The 20,726-nt window shown below is 44.6% G+C and overlaps 1 protein-coding gene across 1 annotated transcript; it reads left to right on the top strand.

Annotated features, from left to right (window-relative positions):
- The first annotated feature begins 457 nt into the window (after window positions 1-457).
- On the top strand, window positions 458-16,849 carry LOC140193356 (NACHT, LRR and PYD domains-containing protein 3-like). The gene is given in 10 exon segments (XM_072250686.1): window positions 458-557; window positions 1,633-1,799; window positions 4,289-4,433; window positions 4,436-4,459; window positions 4,559-4,624; window positions 12,598-14,335; window positions 15,772-15,858; window positions 16,014-16,184; window positions 16,338-16,505; window positions 16,669-16,849. Coding segments are annotated over 10 exon segments (2,715 nt in total). The 5' UTR covers window positions 458-496; the 3' UTR covers window positions 16,757-16,849.
- Window positions 16,850-20,726: the final 3,877 nt, after the last annotated feature.

Here is a 20,726-nt window from a genome sequence, read left to right as displayed (position 1 = left end):
GAAGGAGACTCTGAGAATCAGGTGTGATGGAGAAATGTGTACAATTTGGCGAAGTGAGGAATAGATGTGCCAAGGTCAGCAGAAGTGTTTGAGCACTCGCTGCTGTACCAGATGTCCATTGATCACCATAGCGCCACTAGTGGTCGGAGGGCACAAGCTGTATGTGTTTCCTGCTCAGGACCTCCAACCTGCATTGCCATTCTGTTGACTTGACAAGCCAGTGTGACACCTCACTCTTGCTCATGTCACGGGATTGCCTGGAAAAGCACGGGCATCTCATCCAGTCATCCGGCCATAAAGTATCTTCCAGAAGTTGTCTGGGTGTGTGCAGAAGGATCAAGCCATATCATGATTTCATTGGAAAGGACTATGTTTTTGGCAGTATGTTGTTCGGTACGCATATCAGCTTCCTCCTTTATACCTAAATTAATACTTGACCCTACTCTTGATTTTGTTTCTTGCAGAGAACCAGAATCTGTTAACACCCGTCTTCACAATGGCTGATGGAGCCGGCGAGGGACGAGACTCAGTGGCGTCAACATCAGAAAAACACCCGGGTACGCAGCAAAGTGGCCAGTCGTATATTTGTTATTCGTATTGTATCTGCCAGGTATTTCTCAACTTCCCAGAGAAGATTAAATCTGTCGGCAGCCTGTCTCTTCGATTCTCGCCTTCCATCCAGATTTAGGTCATTCGGAAACATGGAGATGTTTCATTTATTTTCCTCGTGGAAATAGCCTTTCTGAATAACTCGGGTCCTGGCATTGATTCCGGTGGTACCACCCTTCACTCATTGCCATTCGGAAAACAATCAATTTATGCCTAATCTATGTAATTCGACCAACAAATTCGTGTCCGTATCATTACTTTATCCGCAACCCCTCGTGGTTTACGCTTGCCTGATAATCTGTAATACGTGATTTTACTGAAAATCCTAATATTCTACATTCACTGGTCTCTCCTTATATATTCTGCTAGTTGCATCCTCAAAAGTATTGCAAGGGGTTAAGCCAGTGTGATTTCTGTTTCACAAAGCATTGTTGAATTTGTTAGGCCTTTTGAATTTTCTCCTGATACAGCTTCTACAATGGCCGAGAATTGTTCACATCACTGATGTCAGGCTAAGCAAAATACTGTTCCTAATCTTCGTTTTAACTTCTACTTTCACAGACCTGTGTAATGTTAACCACCTCAAACCATTCATTCAGCTCAAGAAGTAGGTAAATGCAGGTGGGATTAATGAGAATTGAAATATACTGAAGTCGATCTAAGGTGCAACTGCACGCAATACTCCAAACAAGACCTCACGAACGACTCATACAGCTCCAATTTCTCTACTCAGTAGCTAGGTTAACAAAATTAAATGTTCCAGGACTCTCTTTAATACCCTGTCTCCACGTGACGCCACTATCAATTAATTAAATTCCTTGGAGTTGGCTCTATATTTCTCAGTGCCATGTCTTTCGCTGTGTAAGTCCTTCCCTGATTTGTGCTTCAAAATGGTAACACCTGTGTGTGTCTATTTCTGATTGTGTTTGGTAACATGGTGCACCGACCTTAGGTTCTAGATGGAAAGATGTTGAGCAATAAAGGTTCGATAATGTCTTTAGTTTCCTTCGCTTCGCTCCACAGGTCCGAGCTCAGTAATCACCGAGCTCCTGGCAAACTGGAACGATTTCAAGCTTCTGCAGTTGATTGACTTCTACCGGGACAGGCTGGAGCAGGCGATGGAAGGAGTGGTGCACGGAATGAGCCTGGCGTTAACGTTCGAGAATCAGTTCAGTGAAGAGGAACATCGGGTAAGTGAGCGAGAGAATGGGTTTGAATGTTCACACATCATAGGTGTCCAAAATCTGACTCATCGGATATTAAAGCAGATAAATGAACAACTGGGAAATAAATACTGAATATACAGTGGCATGCAAAAGTTTGGGCACCCTTGGTCAAAATTTCTGTTACTGTGAATAGTTAAGCGAGTAAAAGATGACCTGATTTCCAAAAGGCATAAAGTTATAGATGACACATTTCTTTAATATTTTAAGCAAGTGTTTTTTTTTTTTTTTTAAATTTCCATCTTTTACAGTTTTAAAATGACAAAAAAGGAAAAGGGCCCGAAGCAAAAGTTTGGGCACCCTGTATGGTCAGTACTCAGTAACACCCCTTTTGGCAAATATCACATTATATAAACGCTTTCTGTAGCCAGCTAAGGGTCTTTGAATTCTTGTTTGGAGGATTTTCGCCCATTCGTCCTTGCAAAAGGCTTCTAGTTTACTGAGATTCTTGGTCCGTCTTGCGTGCACTGCTCTTCTGAGGTCTATCGACAGATTTTCGATGACATTTAGGTCGGGGGACTGAAAGGGCCATGGCAAAACCTTCAGCTTGCACCTCTTGAGGTAGTCCATTTTGTATTTTTGAGGTGTGTTTAGGATCATTATCCTGTTGTAGAAGACAGACGGTGTGATGTTTGCTTCCAGAAATTTGCTGGTATTTAATCAAATTCATTCTTCCCTCTACCAGTGAAACGTTCCCCGTGCCACTGGCTGCAACACAAGCCCAAAGCATGATCGATCCACCCCCGTGCTTAACAGTTGGAGAGCTGTACTTTTCATGAAATTCTGCACCCTTTTTTCTCCAAACATACCTTTGCTCATTGCGGCCAAAAAGTTCTATTTCAACTTCATGTTTCCAAAATGCACTAGGCTTGTTTAAGTGTTCCTTTGCAAACTTCTGACGCTGAATTTTGTGGACGCAGAAAAGGTTTTCTTCTGATGACTCTTCCATGAAGGTCATATTTGTGCAGGTGTCGCTGCACAGTAGAACAGTACACCACCACTCCAGAGTCTGCAAAACTTTCCTCAAGGTCTTTTCCAGTCAAACGGGGTTTTGATTTATCTTTCTAGCAATCCTACGATCAGTTCTCTTGAAAGCTTTCTTCGTCTTCCAGACCTCAACTTGACCTCCACCGTTCCTGTTAACTGCCATTTCTTAATTACCTCATGAACTGAGGAAACGGCTACCTGAAAACGCTTTGCTATCTTCTTATAGCCTTCTCCTGCTTTGTGGGCATCATTTATTTTAATTTTCAGAGCGCTAGGCAGCTGCTTAGAGAAGCCCATGGCTGCTGATTGTTGGGACAAGGTTTGAAGATTCCGGGTATTTATAAAGCTCTGAAATTTGCATCACCTGGTCTTTCCCAACGATGATTATGAACAATCCATAGCCCTAACAAGCTAATTAAGGTCTGAGACCTTAGTAAAAGTTATCTGAGAGCTCAAATCTCTTGGGGTGTCCAAACTTTCACATGGTGCTCCTTTCCTTTTTTTCACTCTAAAATTGTACAAAACAAAAATAATACACTAATCTTGTTTAAAATGTTGAAAAGAATGTTTCATCTTTAACTTCATGTCTTTTGGAGATCAGTTCATTTTCTACTCACTTAACGATTCACAGTAACAGAAATTTTGACCAGGGGTGCCCAAATTTTGCATGCCCTGTACAATCACAAAATTATGAATCTGCACCGATGACAGAAAAGGGGTGAAAATATCCCCCGGGCTGGTGGGTGATTGCTCATTTTCACAGCGAGGGAAGTGGGTAACTGTTGTATAGACTTAACATAATGGACATTAAATAGAAATATGATACGGTATTTCGGTTTAGGACGATCGCAGAGCGTGACCGTAGGATTTCAGTGAAAACCTGGGCATCATCTGTGGGTGTCACAGGAACTCGACAGTGTTCTCTTTTGGGTGGAGGTGCTTGTGTTATAATTTGTAACTGCAAACTGTGTCTTTCGTGGTACACTACCATGTTGTGATGTTGTGATGTAATCACTGAAGAAACGCCACCAGAAAAGAAAATGGAAATACAGTGGGTGCCAGTCGCCGTCATGTTGGATACTGGCAGACTGAGAAGATTAATCGCATCATCTTTTCTGTAACTTCTCTGAGACTGAACACGTGCTATAAAAAAAGCTTCTTGACTTCTTTGTTCATCTGCTTTATGATAAATCATATTTTATGATTTCTTATTGACTGTCAAATCTGATGAGGAATTATTTATGGGTTGGAATCATTGTAACAAAGTGGTCACAGACCAGCCAGGATCTCATTGACTGGTGGGCCAGGTTCACGGTGAATGCCCCTCTCTGTGCTCTGCTCTGAATGTACAGCCCATCTCCAGAGAGGATCGGCATCCGGCCGTGTGATCCCGATAAAGGGTACATCGCTTACTTCGCATTCTCTGTGAATCTGGCAGTCCCCAATATGTTCATTTCTGCACCTCACAGAAAATCTCTGATCTCGCTGATAAGGGAGAGTTGGTGGATGGTTCTAAACTCCTCTTGAGCCTGGTGATTGAGAGAGGCTCCCGCGCCCGGAGGGTGATGTGGGAATCGTTTGTGAAAATGCGGAATGGCGTCCCAAAGTTGGACAAATACTTAAAGAAATACAGGAATATGGTGAGATAATAGTAGAGATTAATGTCAATTCGGATTCAAACAATGCACACTTTATAATTCAACACATCTGATTTCACCAAACTGTTTAAAATTAAACAGGTTGTGCACCGTACGAGCGATCAGACCCCGCTCAAGGTTTACGGGAGATCCCCAGTGAGCTGAAAGGTAGGTGAAGAAAATGCTGTTTCCACCAACCGCTGACACTTGCGCAGAACGGTCATGTTGATGAGTCATGGGGGTTTGACCAGGTAAATGTCATCACTGTGACACAGTACATACTAAGGCACATAGAAACATCGTCTCCTGGAGGAAGAGTTTTCAGAGGACATAATGAGGAACGAGGCTGAGAGTCGGGACTTGAGGAAAGGGGTGACTCCTCTCTGGTGCCTGGAACTACAGCTGCTTCCACCGGGGTCAGAGCATACGAAGGAGCAATCCGGTGGAGGGGAAATCTGGGAAACCTCTACACCCCAAAAGGTCGAAACCTCACCCTACCTGCCTCTCTCCCCCTTCCCCACTGCCGAACATCCCTCATCCTAATTCATTTCTCTAAACTCCGTCAGTCCCCGCAGATAATCAGTTCTTCAAGTTGGACATCGATTGAAGTTCTAGTCACAGAATACCAGCAACAGCTTCCCTTTAAACAGAAAACCAGGCCATATTCCAACTAACCTGTCCAATCCCAAAAAAGCAACTGCAACCCAGTCTGTTTATATCTGTACTCTCTTAATGCAAACAGTGGGAAGTCCATCAGGAGACAGTGGAGGTGAGGGTAGGGTGGGGGGACAGTGAGGGTTGAAAAATCTACAGAACTGAAATTCATGTCTGCCTGTGGTGTGTGATGGAAACTGTGGACGGGTAAGAGCTGTCAATTAGGTCAGAGAAACCCAGTGTTGTGTTAATGCGGCGAGGAAACTGAGAAGAACTGAAGAAATCGATAAAAAAAATGTTGAGATAAATTACATGCTCCAGACTGATGAGAAGCTCACTTCATCCATAAGCACATTGTGTCTGTGAAAATGGAGCCCTGGGCAGTGCAAGTGCTCAGAGTCCGAAAAGCTTCATATTCACAGACAGTGTTGTATCATCCAACTGCACATCTAACAGAGGAGAGGGCGAAGGAAAGACAGATATTGCAACAGTTATTAATCTTACAGTAGCCAATGTTGTATCTCAGTATTCGAAAGTCTTCATCAGAAACATGAGGAATCCCTGCCAGTGTCCTGGTTCAGCGTCTCTCATTTCCAAGAACAAATTCCAAATATGTTATTGTTCTTATAGGACCTGAGATAGGCTAATTAGGAACTTTAGAAAGACCTCTCAGTCTCTGTCACTTCCGTAATTATTGTTTCGGTCCATATTCTGCCACCAAAACCCCTCAGTTTCCTTGCACCACTGACTTAGTATATCTCTACAAATTGCCTGCAAAATTATTCTTCAATGTTCTTCATGCTGCTTGCCAAGGGAACAGATACAGCTGTAGAATTCTCACACTGACTTAGAAATATAGATATGTAGAAAACCTACAACACAATGCAGGCCCATCGGCCCTCAATGCTGCGCCTAACATTGAGTAATGTCAGTTACTTCAGAAATTACCTATGTTTACGCATAGCCCTCTATTTTTCGAAGCTCTATGTACCTATCCAGGAGTCTCTTAAAAGACGCTATCGTACCCATTCCCACCACCGGCAGACCAGTCCAAACACTGACCACTCTCTGCGTAAAAAACTTACCCCTGACATCTCCTTTTTACCTACTTCCAAGCACCTTAAAACTATGTCCTCTCATGCTAGCCATTTCAGCCCTGGGAAAAAGCCTCTGACTATCCACACGATCAGTGCCTCTCATTATTTTGTACACCTCTGTCAGGTCACTTCTCATCCTCCCGAGAGAAAAGGCCGAGTTCACTCAACCTCTTCTCAAAATGCATGCTCCCTAATCCAGGCAACATCCTTGTAAATCCCCTCTGCACCCTTTCTATATATTCCATATTCTTCCTGTACTGAGGTGACCAGAACTGAGCACAGTATTCCAGGTGGGGTCTGACCAGAGTCCTATGTAGTCGTAACATTACATCTCGATTCTTAAACTCAGTCCTACGGTTGATGAAGGCCAATGCACCGTATACCTTCTTAATTACAGGGTCAACCTGCGCAGCAGCTTTGAGTGTACTGTGGACTCGGACCCCATGATCCCTCCGATCCTCCACACCGCCAAAAGGCTTACCATTGATATTATATTTTGCCATCATATTTGACCTACCAATATAAACCACCTCACGCTTATCTGGGTTAAACTCCATCTGCCATCTCTCCGCCCAATTTTGCATCCTATTGATGTCCCGCTGTAACCTCTGACAGCCCTCCACACTATCCACAACTCTCCCAAGCTTTGTGTCATCAGCAAATGTATTAATCCATTACTCCACTTCCTCATCCAGGTCAATGATAAAAATCACAAAGTGAAAGGGACCTCGAACAGATCCCTGAGTCATCGACCTCCATGCAGAATATGAACCACCTACAACCACACTTTGCCTTCTGTGGGCAAGCCAGTTCTACATCCACAAAGCAATGTCCCCTTGGATCGTATGACTTCGTACTTTCTCAATAAGCCTTGCATAGGGTACCATGTCAAATGCCTTGCTAAAATCCATTATACTGTACATCTACTGCTCTACCTTCATCAATGTGTTTAGTCACATCCTCAAAAAAAATCAATCAGGCTCGTAAGGCACGACATGCCTTTGATAAAACAATGCTCACTATTCCTAATCATATTATGCCTCTCCGAATGTTCATAAATCCTGCCTCTCAGTGTCTTTTCCATCGGTCTACCAATTCCTGAAGTAAGATTCACTGGTTTATAATTTCCGGTGCAATCTCTACTCCCTTTCTTGAATAAGGGAACAACATCTACAAACCTACAACCCACTGGAACCTCTCCTGTCCCGATTGATGATGCGTTGATAGTTGCCAGAGGCTCATCAATCTGCTCCGTCGCCTCCCGTAGTAACCTGGGGTGCACCTCGTCTGGTCCCGGAGACTTATCCAAAAGCTCCAGCACGTCCTCTTTCTTCATGTCTGTATGCTCGCCAAGATCCTTTTCCGTAGTGAATACTGAAGCAAAGTACTTACTAGGAGCCTCTGCTATCTCTTCCGGTTCCATACTCAGTTTTCCACTGTCACACTTGATTGGTCCTATTCTCTCTTATCATCTTGCTGTTCACATACTTGTAGAATGCCTTGGGTGGTTTCCTTAATCTTTCCCGCCAAGGCCTTCTCATGGCCCCTTCTGGCTCTCCTAATTTCATCCTTAAGCGCCTTCCTGCTAGCCTTATAATCTTCTAGGTCTCTAGCATTGCCTAGATTTTTGAACCTTTCGTAAGCTTTTCTTTTCTTCTTGACGAGATTTTCAACAGCTTTTGTACACCACGGTTCCTGTACCCTACGCACCTATGCAGAATGCCACGCAAATATCCCCTGAACGTTTGCCACATTTCTGCCATACATTTCCCTGAGAACATCTGTTCCCAATTTATGATTCCAAGTTCCTGCCCAATTACTTCATATTTCTCCTCACTCCTAACTTGTCTGTTCCTACCCCGCTCTAATGCTATGGTAAAGGAGACAGAATTGTGATAACTATCTCCAAAATACTATTCCACTGAGAGATCTGACACTTGACCAGGTTCATTTCCCAATACCAGATCAAGTACAGCTTCTCCTCTTGTAGGCTTATCTACATATTATATCAGGAAACCTTCCTGAATACACCTAGCAAACTCCACCTCATCTGAAGCCCTTGCTCTAGGGTGATTGCAATCAATATTTTGGAAATTAAAACCTCCCGCCACGCCAACCTGGTTATTCTTGCATCTTTCCAGAATCTGTCTCCCCAGCTGCTGCTCGATGTCCATGTTACTATTGGGTGGTCGATAAAAAAACGCCCAGTAGAGTTATTGACCTCTTCCTGTTTATAACTTCCACCCACAGAGACTCAGTATGCAATCCCTCCATAACTTCCTCCTTTCCTGCAACCGTGACATTATCTCTGATCAGCAGTGCCACGCCCACCCCTTTTGTCTTCCTCCCTGTTCTTTCTGAAACACCTAAATCCTGGCACTCTAGGTAACCACTTCTGAACATGCAATAGATACTCCCCTGGATCTTTGAAGAACAACTTCTCTACTAGTTTGCCATTCTCTAATGTAACTGTTTATACAATCCATGCTTTCCTACGTTCCCTGTCTCACTCGAATACGTTGAATGAATGGCTACTGAGAAAACATGCCTGCATCGTTTAGCGCCAGATCACCGCTGTTTTCCTCAGAACTCTCAACTCTCTAAGAAGATGATATAAACAGTATTTGCTGGCCCCAGATACATGGTGAAGACTAAAATGTCATTTTCAAGATCCGTTACACAATAAACCCCTATGTAGAGTATACCTGTTATTTGGAAACCCCACACACCCCTGGCAGGATCCTAATGCGCTGTGAAACTTTGCACATCTCTGGCAGGGTACTGACACACCGCTAGACACCACACACCCCTGGCAGGGGCTGACACGCTGCGAGACTCCACAAGCCTGTTGCCGTCTACCTACACGCTGCGAGATGCCACACACTCCTGCAAGAGCCGTCACACAATGTGAAACCCTTTAACTACTTTACAAGGCTCCGGAACACTCTGAGGTCCCGCACACTCCTGTCAGGATCCTGACATACCGTGAGGTTTCACATTCTTCAGGTGTACTTTCACTGCAAGTAACTTTCCCACACCTCATCCAGACCAGGTCCTACATTGACATCGGCTATCCCTTATTTCAGGACGGGCTCGGGTTTCAGTGGGAGAGGTTTCGGGAACAATGAACACAACTCAAGTTCTGAGATGGTTATGAATAAAGAGAGGTCTGCAGCTTAGGTGATACACAGGGTGGGGATGTTAAATTGGGGAAGGCAGATTAAATGGTAGAAGTCAGGTGAGGAGCAACTGTTACAGGGCAAATCTCCGTCTGGTGAGAGTCGATATATATCAGCTGATCAGAATTTCGAACCGGCATGTTGCAAAGAGGATTAGAGCATAGTTTGTCACCGTCCCGTGACGGTGATGGGAAATGTTGTGAATTTAGTCTGCAAATGAAATATATGGTTTCTGAAGCTGAGGTGAGACAATGAGTAATGGAGAGGGAAGAAGAGTCTCAAAGAGTCCAGTGGGGTATCGTCGTGGCTATCCCTCGAGGTCGAGGATGATGGTCTTCATTCTGAAGAAGAGGTCCCCAGAGCGAAGACGCCTGTGCGTGAATTTGTTTAACGAATACTTGATGTTGCACTCCAAGAAGCACACAATACTTCACAAATCAACCAACTGATTCCAATGGCATGGAAACCACGACGATTGGAGCTGGTGGATTTGTTGCAGCCTTCATCCGCCTTCACAGCCGTTGAGTGGGGTATAGATCAGTTGCAGAGGCGAGTGGGCAAATAGCAGATGGAGTTTAATCCAGAAAAGTGTGAAGGTATGGGGGATGTTTAAAGTAGCTGGCAGACGCTAACATCATTGAGGTGCAGAGGGAGTTTGTTGTCAATGTCCGTAGCTCGCTAGGTGTGACAACACAGGTAAATGAAGAAGATACGATCACATAGTTCACTTCATTGTACGGAGCACTAAGTCTATCGAAGCTTTAGGTTACAGATGTATAAAACTTTGGTTTGGCTGCACTTGGAGAATTGGTTCAATTCTGTCGGTCCATTACAGGAAGGATCTGGAGAACTCGGAGAAGAGAGGTTTACCAGATGCTACCGGGATTGGAAATGATCCTGCTTTTCAAAATTTTAGTTCAATTTGAATAATAGATCTGTAGCATCCACTCTCTCCCTTTCTCCAGAGCAGTGGTGTGCCTTGGGGATCGGTTTTGGGATCCCTACTGTTCGTGATTTTTATAAATGATCTGGATGAGGAAGTGGAGGGATGGTTTAGTAAATCTGCTGACGACACGAAGTTTGAGGGTGTAGTGAATAGTGTGAAGGGCTGTCAGAGATTACAACGAGACATTGATGGGATGCAAAACTGGGCTGAGAAGTGGCAAATAGAGTTTAACCCAGATAAGTGTGAGATGGTTTATTTTGTTAGGGCAAATATGATGGCAGAATATAGCATTAATGGTAAGATTCTTGGAAGTGTGGAGGATCAGAGGGATCTTGGGGTCCGAGTTCATAGGACACTCAAAGCTGCAATGTAAGTTGACTCTGTGGTTAAGAAGGCATATGGTGCATTGGCCTTCATCAGTCGTGGGATTGATTTTAAGAACCAAGATGTAATATTACAGCTATACAAGACAGTGGTAAGAGTCCACTTGGAGTACTGTACTCAATTCTGGTCGCCTCAGTACAGGAAGGACGTGGAAACCATAGAAAAGGTGCAGAGGAGATTTACAAAGATGTTTCCTAGATTGGGTAGAATGCCTTACAGTATGAGTGTGCTCGGACTTGTTTCCTTGGAGCGACGGAGGATGAGAAGTGACCTGATAGAGGTGTACAAGATAATGAGAGGCATTGATCGAGTGGATAGTCAAAAGCTTTTCCCCAGGGCTGAAATGGCTAGCACGAGAGCGCATAGTTTTAAGGCGCTTGGAAGTAGGTACAGAGGAGATGTCAGGGGTAAGTTTTCTTTCGCAGAGAGTGGTGAGTGCGTGGAATGGGCTGCCGGCGACGTTAGTGGAAGCGGAAACGGTAGGGTCTTCTGAGAAACTCCTGGATGGCGACATGGAGCTGAGAAAAGTAGAGGGCTATGGATAAAGCCTAGGTAATTCTAAGGTAGTGACATGTTCGGCACAGAATTGTTGGCTGAAGAGTCTGTATTGTTCTCTAGGTTTTCTATGTCTCTATGTTTTTATTCTCCCTGTCCTGCTGAGTATTTCCCGTGTATACTGTTTAGTGGACATGAGACTGCAGATCTGCAGGCCCGGACATTCTTCTGGATGATCTCGGTGAGTTGTCCAGCATCCGTGGTATAGTAGGGTGAATAAATTATTTATGTTTGATTAGAAACGCTGATTGTCTGAGTCAGCTTTGCGAGACCTTGACAGCTGACCCCCACCACCCCTACAACGTTGCTGATCGACATGCAGTAGGTTTCTTTTGTTTTATTCTGTTACGTACCCCGTAACTGGGTTGCCAAACCAGCAGAAATGGACCACTTAGTTGGAGTCTGGTTTAACAGAAATTAATAAAGTTTTATTAAAGAAATAAGTAACACAGTACTCTAATCGTAAGGATGTAAATGAAACAGGTTAGCAATGATAATACACACGTGTACACAGAACTAGGGTAACAGGAATCAGCCAAGTTCTATCGCAGTCTAGGGGTAAAATGATCAGTCTCAAGTGACGCAGAGTTCAGTTCAGCTTAGTACAGTTTGCAGTAATCGCTGTTGTGCTGTTGGAGAGAGAGAGAGAATGCAAATTTTGATTCAAACAGACCTTTGATGTTCTTCGCAGTTAGCTTTCGGGCGAACCCATTTATGTCTTCTGTGGTCACCGACTGTGATCCCTCCGTTCTGGATACGACCGTTCTTCCGCGGTGAACCCGGCACCCAGGCAAGGGCGGGCACACACACCAGGTTCCCGCCGATCGTTCCTTTTCACCCTGTCAGTCTATGGTCGGTTCCCTCGAACCAGACCTCCAACTTTAACCAACTTGTGGGGGCACACCGCTCTTCCAGGGTCTCGTTATCTCGTGATCTCGTGGTGTGTGTCGTGCCTTAGCGAACCTGTTCTTTTTATCCCCCTGCTGGGGTATCGCCTGTCCATTAAACTTCAAACAGTTCAGGTTCAAAGCAATCGATCTGTCAATATCTGAAATGTCTTTCTTTCTCTTTAATCTCGCTCTTCTCTCTTATTAGCATTTTGAATGTTTCTCCATTGTTCCCCTTATCTCTCTCATCAGCATCAATCTTCTGATAACTTGGTTTTTCGTCACAATTCTGATTCACTGCAACCAAATTTACTTTAGTGTATGAACATATTCTGATAAATTAAATTGATACAAGAGCTTTGTGCTGCACTATTTGTTGTTTACTAAATTCTGAGTTGAGGCGTCTAACATTTTGACTCTTTCTCTGTTCCCATGGAAGATGTTCAACAGAAACACAAGGAGACTCTGCGGGCACAAACCGAAACACTGAGCGTGAACACGATCCTGATGACGGAGAAGGTGAATGTTTTCCAGCTGGTTGATCGATACGCTGAGATCACGGTCATTTCTACTATTCGTGATCGGAGACTGGTGGAACACGAGCTGCTGGCGAGAGGCAGAGACCACGAGGAGTGGAGAAAACAACATCTCCGCAGAGAGCTGGAAAAACTCCGGACTGATCAGTTGTTCCAGAGCAGCTTTTCCCAAAGTAAATGCAAATCTGGGAGTTCGGCAGCATTGGCTGGAGTCCCGGGGATAGGGAAAACAACAATGGTGCAAAAGATTGTTTATGACTGGGCCACGGGGAAAATATACCAACAATTCCAGTTTGTCTTCAGTTTCAAATTCAGGGATTTAAACTCCATTAACTGCAGAGTAAACCTGAGGGAACTGATTTTGGATCAGTATCCTTACTTTGGGAATTTCCTGAGAGAGGTTTGGAAAAACCCAGAGGGATTGCTGTTTATATTCGATGGCTTGGATGAATTCAAACATAAAATTGATTTTGCTGACAGTCGGAGAGATACAGAACCTCAGCACAAGTGCCCAGATCCCGAGTGGTGGTGTGAAGTGTCGGATATTGTGTACAGTTTAATCCAGCACAAGCTGCTGCCAGGGTGTTCAGTACTGGTGACCACCCGACCCACTGTGTTACATTTATTAGAAAAGGCAGAAATCAATGTCTGGGCTGAAATCCTGGGATTTGTCGATGAAGAACGGAAGGGATATTTCATGAGGCATTTTGAAGATAAGACGGTAGCAGAAGCTGTTTTCAAACATGTGGAGGAGAACGAGATCCTGTACACCATGAGCTACAATCCCTCCTACTGCTGGATCCTCGCTCTGGCACTGGGACCCTTCTTCGCAAAAAGAGACAGGGACCCCCAGCGAGTTCCCAAGACCATAACCCAACTCTATTCCTACTATATTTACAACATCCTGAAAAACCACGGCCGTGAGATTGAGAACCCCCGTGACGTGTTACTCAGGGTTGGTCAGATGGCCTTCAGAGGTGTGTTTGACAAGAAGATTGTATTTACAAATGGAGATTTAATCAACTACAATCTGAAGCCTTCCCAGTTCTTGTCTGGGTTCTTAATGGAGCTTTTGGAGAGAGAGGATTCTCCCCGATGTGTGGTGTACACATTCCCACACCTCACCATCCAGGAGTTTGTAGCGGCACTCGCACAGTTTATGAATCCACATCCCGGGGATATCCTGAAATTCCTCACTGAAGCCCACAACACAACAGATGGCCGATTTGAGGTGTTTCTCCGTTTTGTTGCTGGCCTCTCCTCTCCAATGACAGCTCGGGGCCTGGAGGAGTTTCTGGGACCATTTCCCCGTCAAACAACCTGCCGGGTGATTGACTGGGTGAGGGAGGAGGTTAAACGCCAGAGTGGAAACACGAGGAGTGAAGCTGGTAAAAGGAGCCTCCTGAACACACTGCACTACCTGTTTGAGTCTCAGAATTGTGGGCTGGCTCAGGCCGCACTGGAATCTGTGGAAACACTTTCATTCAGTAGAATGACACTGACCCCGATTGACTGTGCGGTCCTGTCTCATGTCATCGGACTCTGTGATACAATAAAACATATCGACCTAGTTGGCTGCCACATTCAGTGTGAAGGAATCCAGCGGCTGGTACCTGGGCTGCACAAATGCCAGGAGTTGGGGTAACTTCACTTATTTCTCAGTCTGATCTGTGAAAGTATTTCATTATTTTGTTTTAATGTAAAGGTAAAGCAGATTATGAGTTTTTGTGACAAATTAATAGACAATCGGTCAGTAAATCAAGAACGGGAGTGCCCTATGGTTTCGTGTATAGAGATGTTGGAGACTTCAGATGAGCGAACAATGGCCGTTGGTTTAATGGTAGTAAATCACATGAATGGCCGTGTTTCTCACTGCATGTGACACGTCAATTGACAATGTTCCTTCTCACTGTCACTGACATCGACACCGACACTGACTGCAGCAGGTGTGACGGATCTGCGCACCCTCTTCCCGATGAAGTACAAGAGAGGATCAGAGGAATGTCCCAGTGAGAGGGAGAGAAATACCCGAGATTATCCTTCCCAACCCCTCTCCCCGCGTGTGACTATCACGATCACTCCAACAGTGTGACTTTGTTCACTGCCAGATACCCAACACTCATGTGGGCATCACCTCTTCCAATTGTGGGGTTCAATTCTGACCAACCCTCCCCGTGCGATCTACGTCTGCATCACATCCTGTTGTGGAATCTTGCTTCCCCATCTGCCTTCCTCCTATGGGATCTCTCTTCTTCATCCCCCTTTCCTCCTATGGGATCTCTCTTCCCCATTCCCTTTCCTCCTATGGGATCTGTCTTTGCCATATCCTCTTCGTCTTGTGGGATGGCTCTTTACCTATCTTCCTTCATTGTGGGATCTCGCTTCCCTATCCCACTTCCTCCTCTGGGATCTATCCTCTGCATACATTTTTCCTCCTGTGGGATCTCTCTTCTCCATTCTCCTTCCTCCTGTGGTAATTATCCACTCCATCCCCCTTCCTCCTGTGGCATCTGTCTTCCACATCCCCCTTCCTCCTGTGGGATTTCTTTTCTCCATTTCCCGTCCTCCCATGGAATCCCTCTTCTCCACCCCCCTCGTCCTGTGGGGATATCTCTTTCCCATCTCCCTTCCTTCTGTGGCATCTTTCTTCTCTATTCCCCTTCCTTCCCGTGGTATCTCTATTCCCCATCTCCCTTCCTCCTGTGGGATTACTCTGCCTATCCCTTTTGCCCTGGCGGGCTTTTCTTCCACCATCTCCCATGGACACGTTCTCATCCACAACTCTTCCTCCCTGTGGGACTTTTTCCAGCCCTTCAACGCTGCAGCTTTCTACCATCTCGTCAGGATTTTTTTCCTAACGTCGGGGACTGAGACAGAATATAGAAAGTTTACAGAGTCACACCGACAGGCTAAATTACTAACATTCGGAGCTGGGCAGTGAGGGACATTGACAGTCATGTGAATTGGTCAGTGATTTACTGAAGGGTTTAATGTTTCCTGAAATACCGGGTGAGAGGAATTCCCTCAGAACCACTGTCTGAATCAATTTGTTCATCAATTTGTCTGTTTGTGTTTAGGCTTGGGATGAATAAACTGGGAGATTCAGGAGTGAAACTGCTGTCTGCAGCTCTGAGGAATCGAGAGTGTAAAATACAGACACTATGGTAAGTGTCAGAAAGGGATATTGCGGTTATAGTCACTGGGTATCTGACACTGAACGTTAAGGTGATCAGTAATTGTATTACTGATAAACACTGGGAATTTCTACCGTCTCCTGTCTCTCTGTGGCCTTTACCCACACTCTCCCTTTCATCCACAGGCTGAGCAATGTCGGTCTCACAGATTCTGGTGCCAAGCATCTTGCCTCCGCTCTCAGCACAAACCCTTCACTGACGAAGCTGAACCTGAATGAAAATGAACTAGGAGATTCAGGGGTGAAACTGGTGTCTGAGGCTCTGACGAACTCGGAGTGTAAAATGCAGAAACTGTGGTAAGTGTAAGACTGTGGGAGATTGTCTTTACAGTCACTGGGTGTCTGACGCTGAACATTAATGTGATCAGTAATTGTCTAATTGGTCAACATTCGAGATTCATAGCGTCCACTGTCTCTCGGTGTCCTTCACCCTCACTCCCTCATCTCCAGGTTGTACAAGGTCGGTCTCACTGATGCTGGTGTCGATGATCTCGTCTCCGCTCTCAGTGCAACCCAATCACTGGCAGAGCTGGATCTGGGATCAAACTCGCTCACAGACCAATCTGTCCCCGCTCTTCGCCGCCTCATACTGGCCCTCCCGAATCTGGAGCGGATCTGGTGAGTGATTGTGTTCATATTCAATGTCATAAAATATCAGCGGATCCGCCGGGTTTCCGCTTGTGTTTGTCTGTGAATGTTGTTGAAACATTAACCCTAGTCCTCTGTTGCTGACACTGTTGTGTAATTTGTTATTTCCTCTTCACTCTTCCATCTGTTTCAGGCTGTGGGACAATCGGATCAGTTGGACCGGGGAAGAGGAACTGAAGTCTCTGCAGGAACTCAGATCCGGACTGAGTCTGATACTGTGAACATCTGAATGTGTGCACATCCCCACCCACAGTTTGACAGACTCTCCGCCCACCCCCTCCCCCGCGCCTTTAATGGACCGTGACAGATTTAATTCCCAAAGTTTCTGACGGACCCCGTCTCCAGCAGCGCGCTCTGTGACGTCAGAGTCAGTTCCAGAGACGTAATTCCACCTCCGGATCAGCGGAACTGCCTCCGATGTATGTTCAGTCCGGAGAGCGCCCCCAAGTGATGCCCTGGGTAATTACACAGACAGTAAGAGCCCAGAGGCAGTGCTCATGGGACACCAGTCCCGGGATGGGGTAATCCGGGGAGTGAATCCTTTTGCCCACTTTGCTAAGGACGGTACATTCCGCAGTGTGGCCGAAATAATAATGTTAAATTGACAAATACCCACAACCTCAAATTGAAAAACAAACTGTACCTCACATGTCCTTTAGAATTATCCCCATCTGATCTTAAATTCATGGCCCCTTCTACTGGAAATTTCAACCCTGAAGAAAAGATACTGTCTGTCTTGTATATCTGTGCCGCTCATAAACTTAGAAACATCAATCAGATCTACTCTCAGCCTCCTCCGCTCTAGTAAATAAAAACAGTCGCTGTTTGTCTAAACTCCCGTCGTCGCGCATGCTCTCTAATCCAGGTAGCACCCTTGTTAATATTTTCAGCAGCCTCTACAAAGACTCGACATCCTTCCTCTAGTGGGGCCACCAGAGTAAATGCATTACTCTGGGTGCGACCACACTTTGTTAAGCGCTCCACCTTTCTTGTAATACCACGAGCATTTATCTTATTCAGCAGCCTTATGTGCAGCACCTTATCAAATGCCTTCTGAAAATCCAAATAAACAATATCCATTAACTCTCCTTTGTCTGTATTTGCTGTTATTTCCTCAAAAATTGCATCAGGAAAGACAGATTTCCCTCTCAACCACAATCTCCTGTCTTATCACCATATCCTTTCATGCTCTGACTAATCAAGATTCTGTCAACCTCTGCCTTAAATATAACAGATCACCTGTCCTCCTTAGACATCTGTGGCAAAGAATTTCACATATTCTCCACGTTCTGAGTAAACATATTCCTCCTCATTGTTCTAAATTGACTTCCTTCAGCCCCCTCTATTAGGAGGCTGTGTTTTCTGGTCTCAGACCTCTTCCATCCACCTCCATATCATGAGAAACATCCTCTCTACATCCACTCTATCAAAGCCGTTCAATATTCGATAGGTTTCATTGAAGGTCCCAATCATCCTTTTAAATTCCAGTGATTAGCTTCCCAAAGCACCAAAACCTCCTCCTATGACAAGCCTTTCCATTCCGGAATCATTTTTGGGAATCAGTAAATGAAACAGTGTAACTTGGCAAACACCATGCCTGTTCCCTCAAACTCTCAGGGAGACTCTCTCTGTCTGGTTAGAATCACTGAGCACAGCAGTAAGAGTGTAAATAAGTGGAGAGGACTTTGGAGGTCATTCTTGAGTGGGAGATATTAGTGACCAGTGTTGGAGTATTTAAGTTAAGGATAACAGAATAACATGGTGGAATAGTGGTTAGCATAAGCTTTAAGATTGCGTTTCAATTCCGGCCACTGCCCGAAAGGAGCCTGCACACTTTCGCTGTGGGAGCTTCCTCTGGCTGCCCCGGTTTCCTCCCACATTCCAAAGATGCACAGGTAGGGTTACTGAGTTGTGGATATGCTGTGTTGGCACCGAATGCATGGCAACACTTGCGAACTGCCACGGCACCTCTCCAACGCAAACAACGTGTTTCCCTATATGTGTCAATGCACATGTGACAAATACGGCTGCTATAGTCATTGTTATCTCTGTGGGGGCTAAGGGCACAGGAAATGCATACACTCGCCCGAGTCCCAACTCCCTCTGTCACCTCAGTCTTGTTTGTCACTATTACTCAAAGCTCTCACGTGGCTTCTCACCTGATGTTGTCTCTGTCTCTGATACAGGGAGTCGATCAATCACAGTCTATCAGCTTCCTCTAACACACCGGACATTAGTAAGACTGTGGGCTCTGACAAATTAAACTTTAATGCACAACGAGTGTTGAAGAGCATCCGCGTGATGTACCAAAAAGAGATCAAAAATTGATCACTTCTGGAAGTAAACTTCTTTATATTGAGCCTCAGCAGATGGGCAAGATCTTAAATCAATATTTATCCTGCTTTTTTTTCATTGTAGAGAATGATGCAAAACTTAAAATAGTCAATGCAAATGGTTTTGTGATAGTCTACATCATAGCAGAGGAGGTGCTAAATATCTCAAAATGTATTGAGAAATCTCCAGGCCAACAGCACTGTTGGAATGGAGGGAAATGGGAGAGAACTGGCTGAGATGTATGCATCACTAAAATAGGTGATGTGGAAAACAGTGAACATGGTATCGGGACTTGCAGAGAGATCTTGATCATCTCTTGATGTGATCAAATGAATGGCAGATGGAGTATAATTCAGATTAGTATGTTATTTCATTTCGTCAATAATTGAGAATAGGACTTCCAGGAGGCTGAGGAGGTGATAGATAGGACATAGAGTCACAGGAAAGTATAGCACAGAAACAGGCTGTTCGCCCCATTGAGTCCATGCTGAACCACTTAAAGTGCCCACTGCCATCAACCTGTACTGGGACCATAGCCATCCATACACATACCATCTGTGTACTGATTCGAACTTCTCTTAAACGTTGAATCGGGTTCATATGCACCACTTATGCTGGCAGCTTATTCCACACGCATGCAACCCTCTGAGTGAAGAAAGTTTCCCTCGTGTTCCCCTGGACATTTTCACCACTCACCATTAACCTAAGACCTCAATTGTAATCTCACCCAGCCTCAGTGAAAGAAGCCTGCCGGTATTTATGCTATCTATACCTCTCATAATGCTGTATACCTGTATCAGATCTCCTCTCAATCTTCTACGTCCCAAGGAATAAAGTCCTAACCTAGTCAATCTTTCTTTCTAATTTAGATCCTCCAGATCCAGCAACAGCCCTGTAGATTGTCTCCGTACTCTTTCACCCTTGCTTACATCTCTCCTACAGGTCAGGTGATCAAAGTTGCACACAATACTATAAGCCAGGCTTACACAACTTGAACACAACAATACTTTGATTTATGAAGGCCCATCTGCCGTTGTATTCCCAGATTATTTTGCTCTACCACAATCACCAGTGCTCTATTGTTCACTGTGTGAAACCTACCCTTGTGAGGACTTCAGGGTTACATACCTTCTGCCTGATAGTATCTGTGAAAAGATGGCATGGTCTTGATGTTTGATGATAGACGTTGCCTTCTTGAGTAGCACCTCATGTAGAAACTAGTGACAGTGGGGAGGGGTGTGTCTGTAATGTATTGATCTGAGTCATCCACTCTCCACAGCTCCTTACATTCCTGAACATTCATACTGCCTTGTACAACTTTATTTTTGGACCATTCTCTCTCAACTCGAGCAATTGTTGTCCACGAAAATCCCAGCACGTCAGCAGTTTTGGAGATGCTCAGACTGCCCCATGTGGCACCAACAATTATTTCACTGTCATACTCTTTGATCACTTTCTTCCCCATTCTGATGTTTGTTCTGAACCTTTTGACCATGTTTGCAGGCACTTTTGCATTGAGTTGCTGACTCAAAATTTGCTGTTTAAATATTTGCATTAACAAGCAGATGTACAGGTCTACCTAATAAAGTGACAAATGAATATGTGACAAAACAGGACACTACGAGCATATTGTTTGAACAACATTACAAATGTGAAGAATACAATGTACTGTATATTTTTTGTGAATAAATTTTGCATGTCAAGTTTTAGAAAAAAATCTAAACATAGAAAATTCGAGATGAACATATTACAGAGAGATTGAAGTGTTATTGCGAATAAAATAATATCAAGTGAACATGAAGCTGCAGCAAACAATCAGGAAGGTAAAGGACATTTTGTCATCATTGTGAGGGGTTA

This window comes from Mobula birostris, unplaced genomic scaffold (genome assembly GCF_030028105.1).
Source record: "Mobula birostris isolate sMobBir1 unplaced genomic scaffold, sMobBir1.hap1 scaffold_532, whole genome shotgun sequence".
NCBI lineage: Eukaryota > Metazoa > Chordata > Chondrichthyes > Myliobatiformes > Myliobatidae > Mobula > Mobula birostris.
The sequence above is the reverse complement of the archived record's forward strand: the minus strand, read 5'-3'. Positions and strand labels throughout refer to the sequence as shown.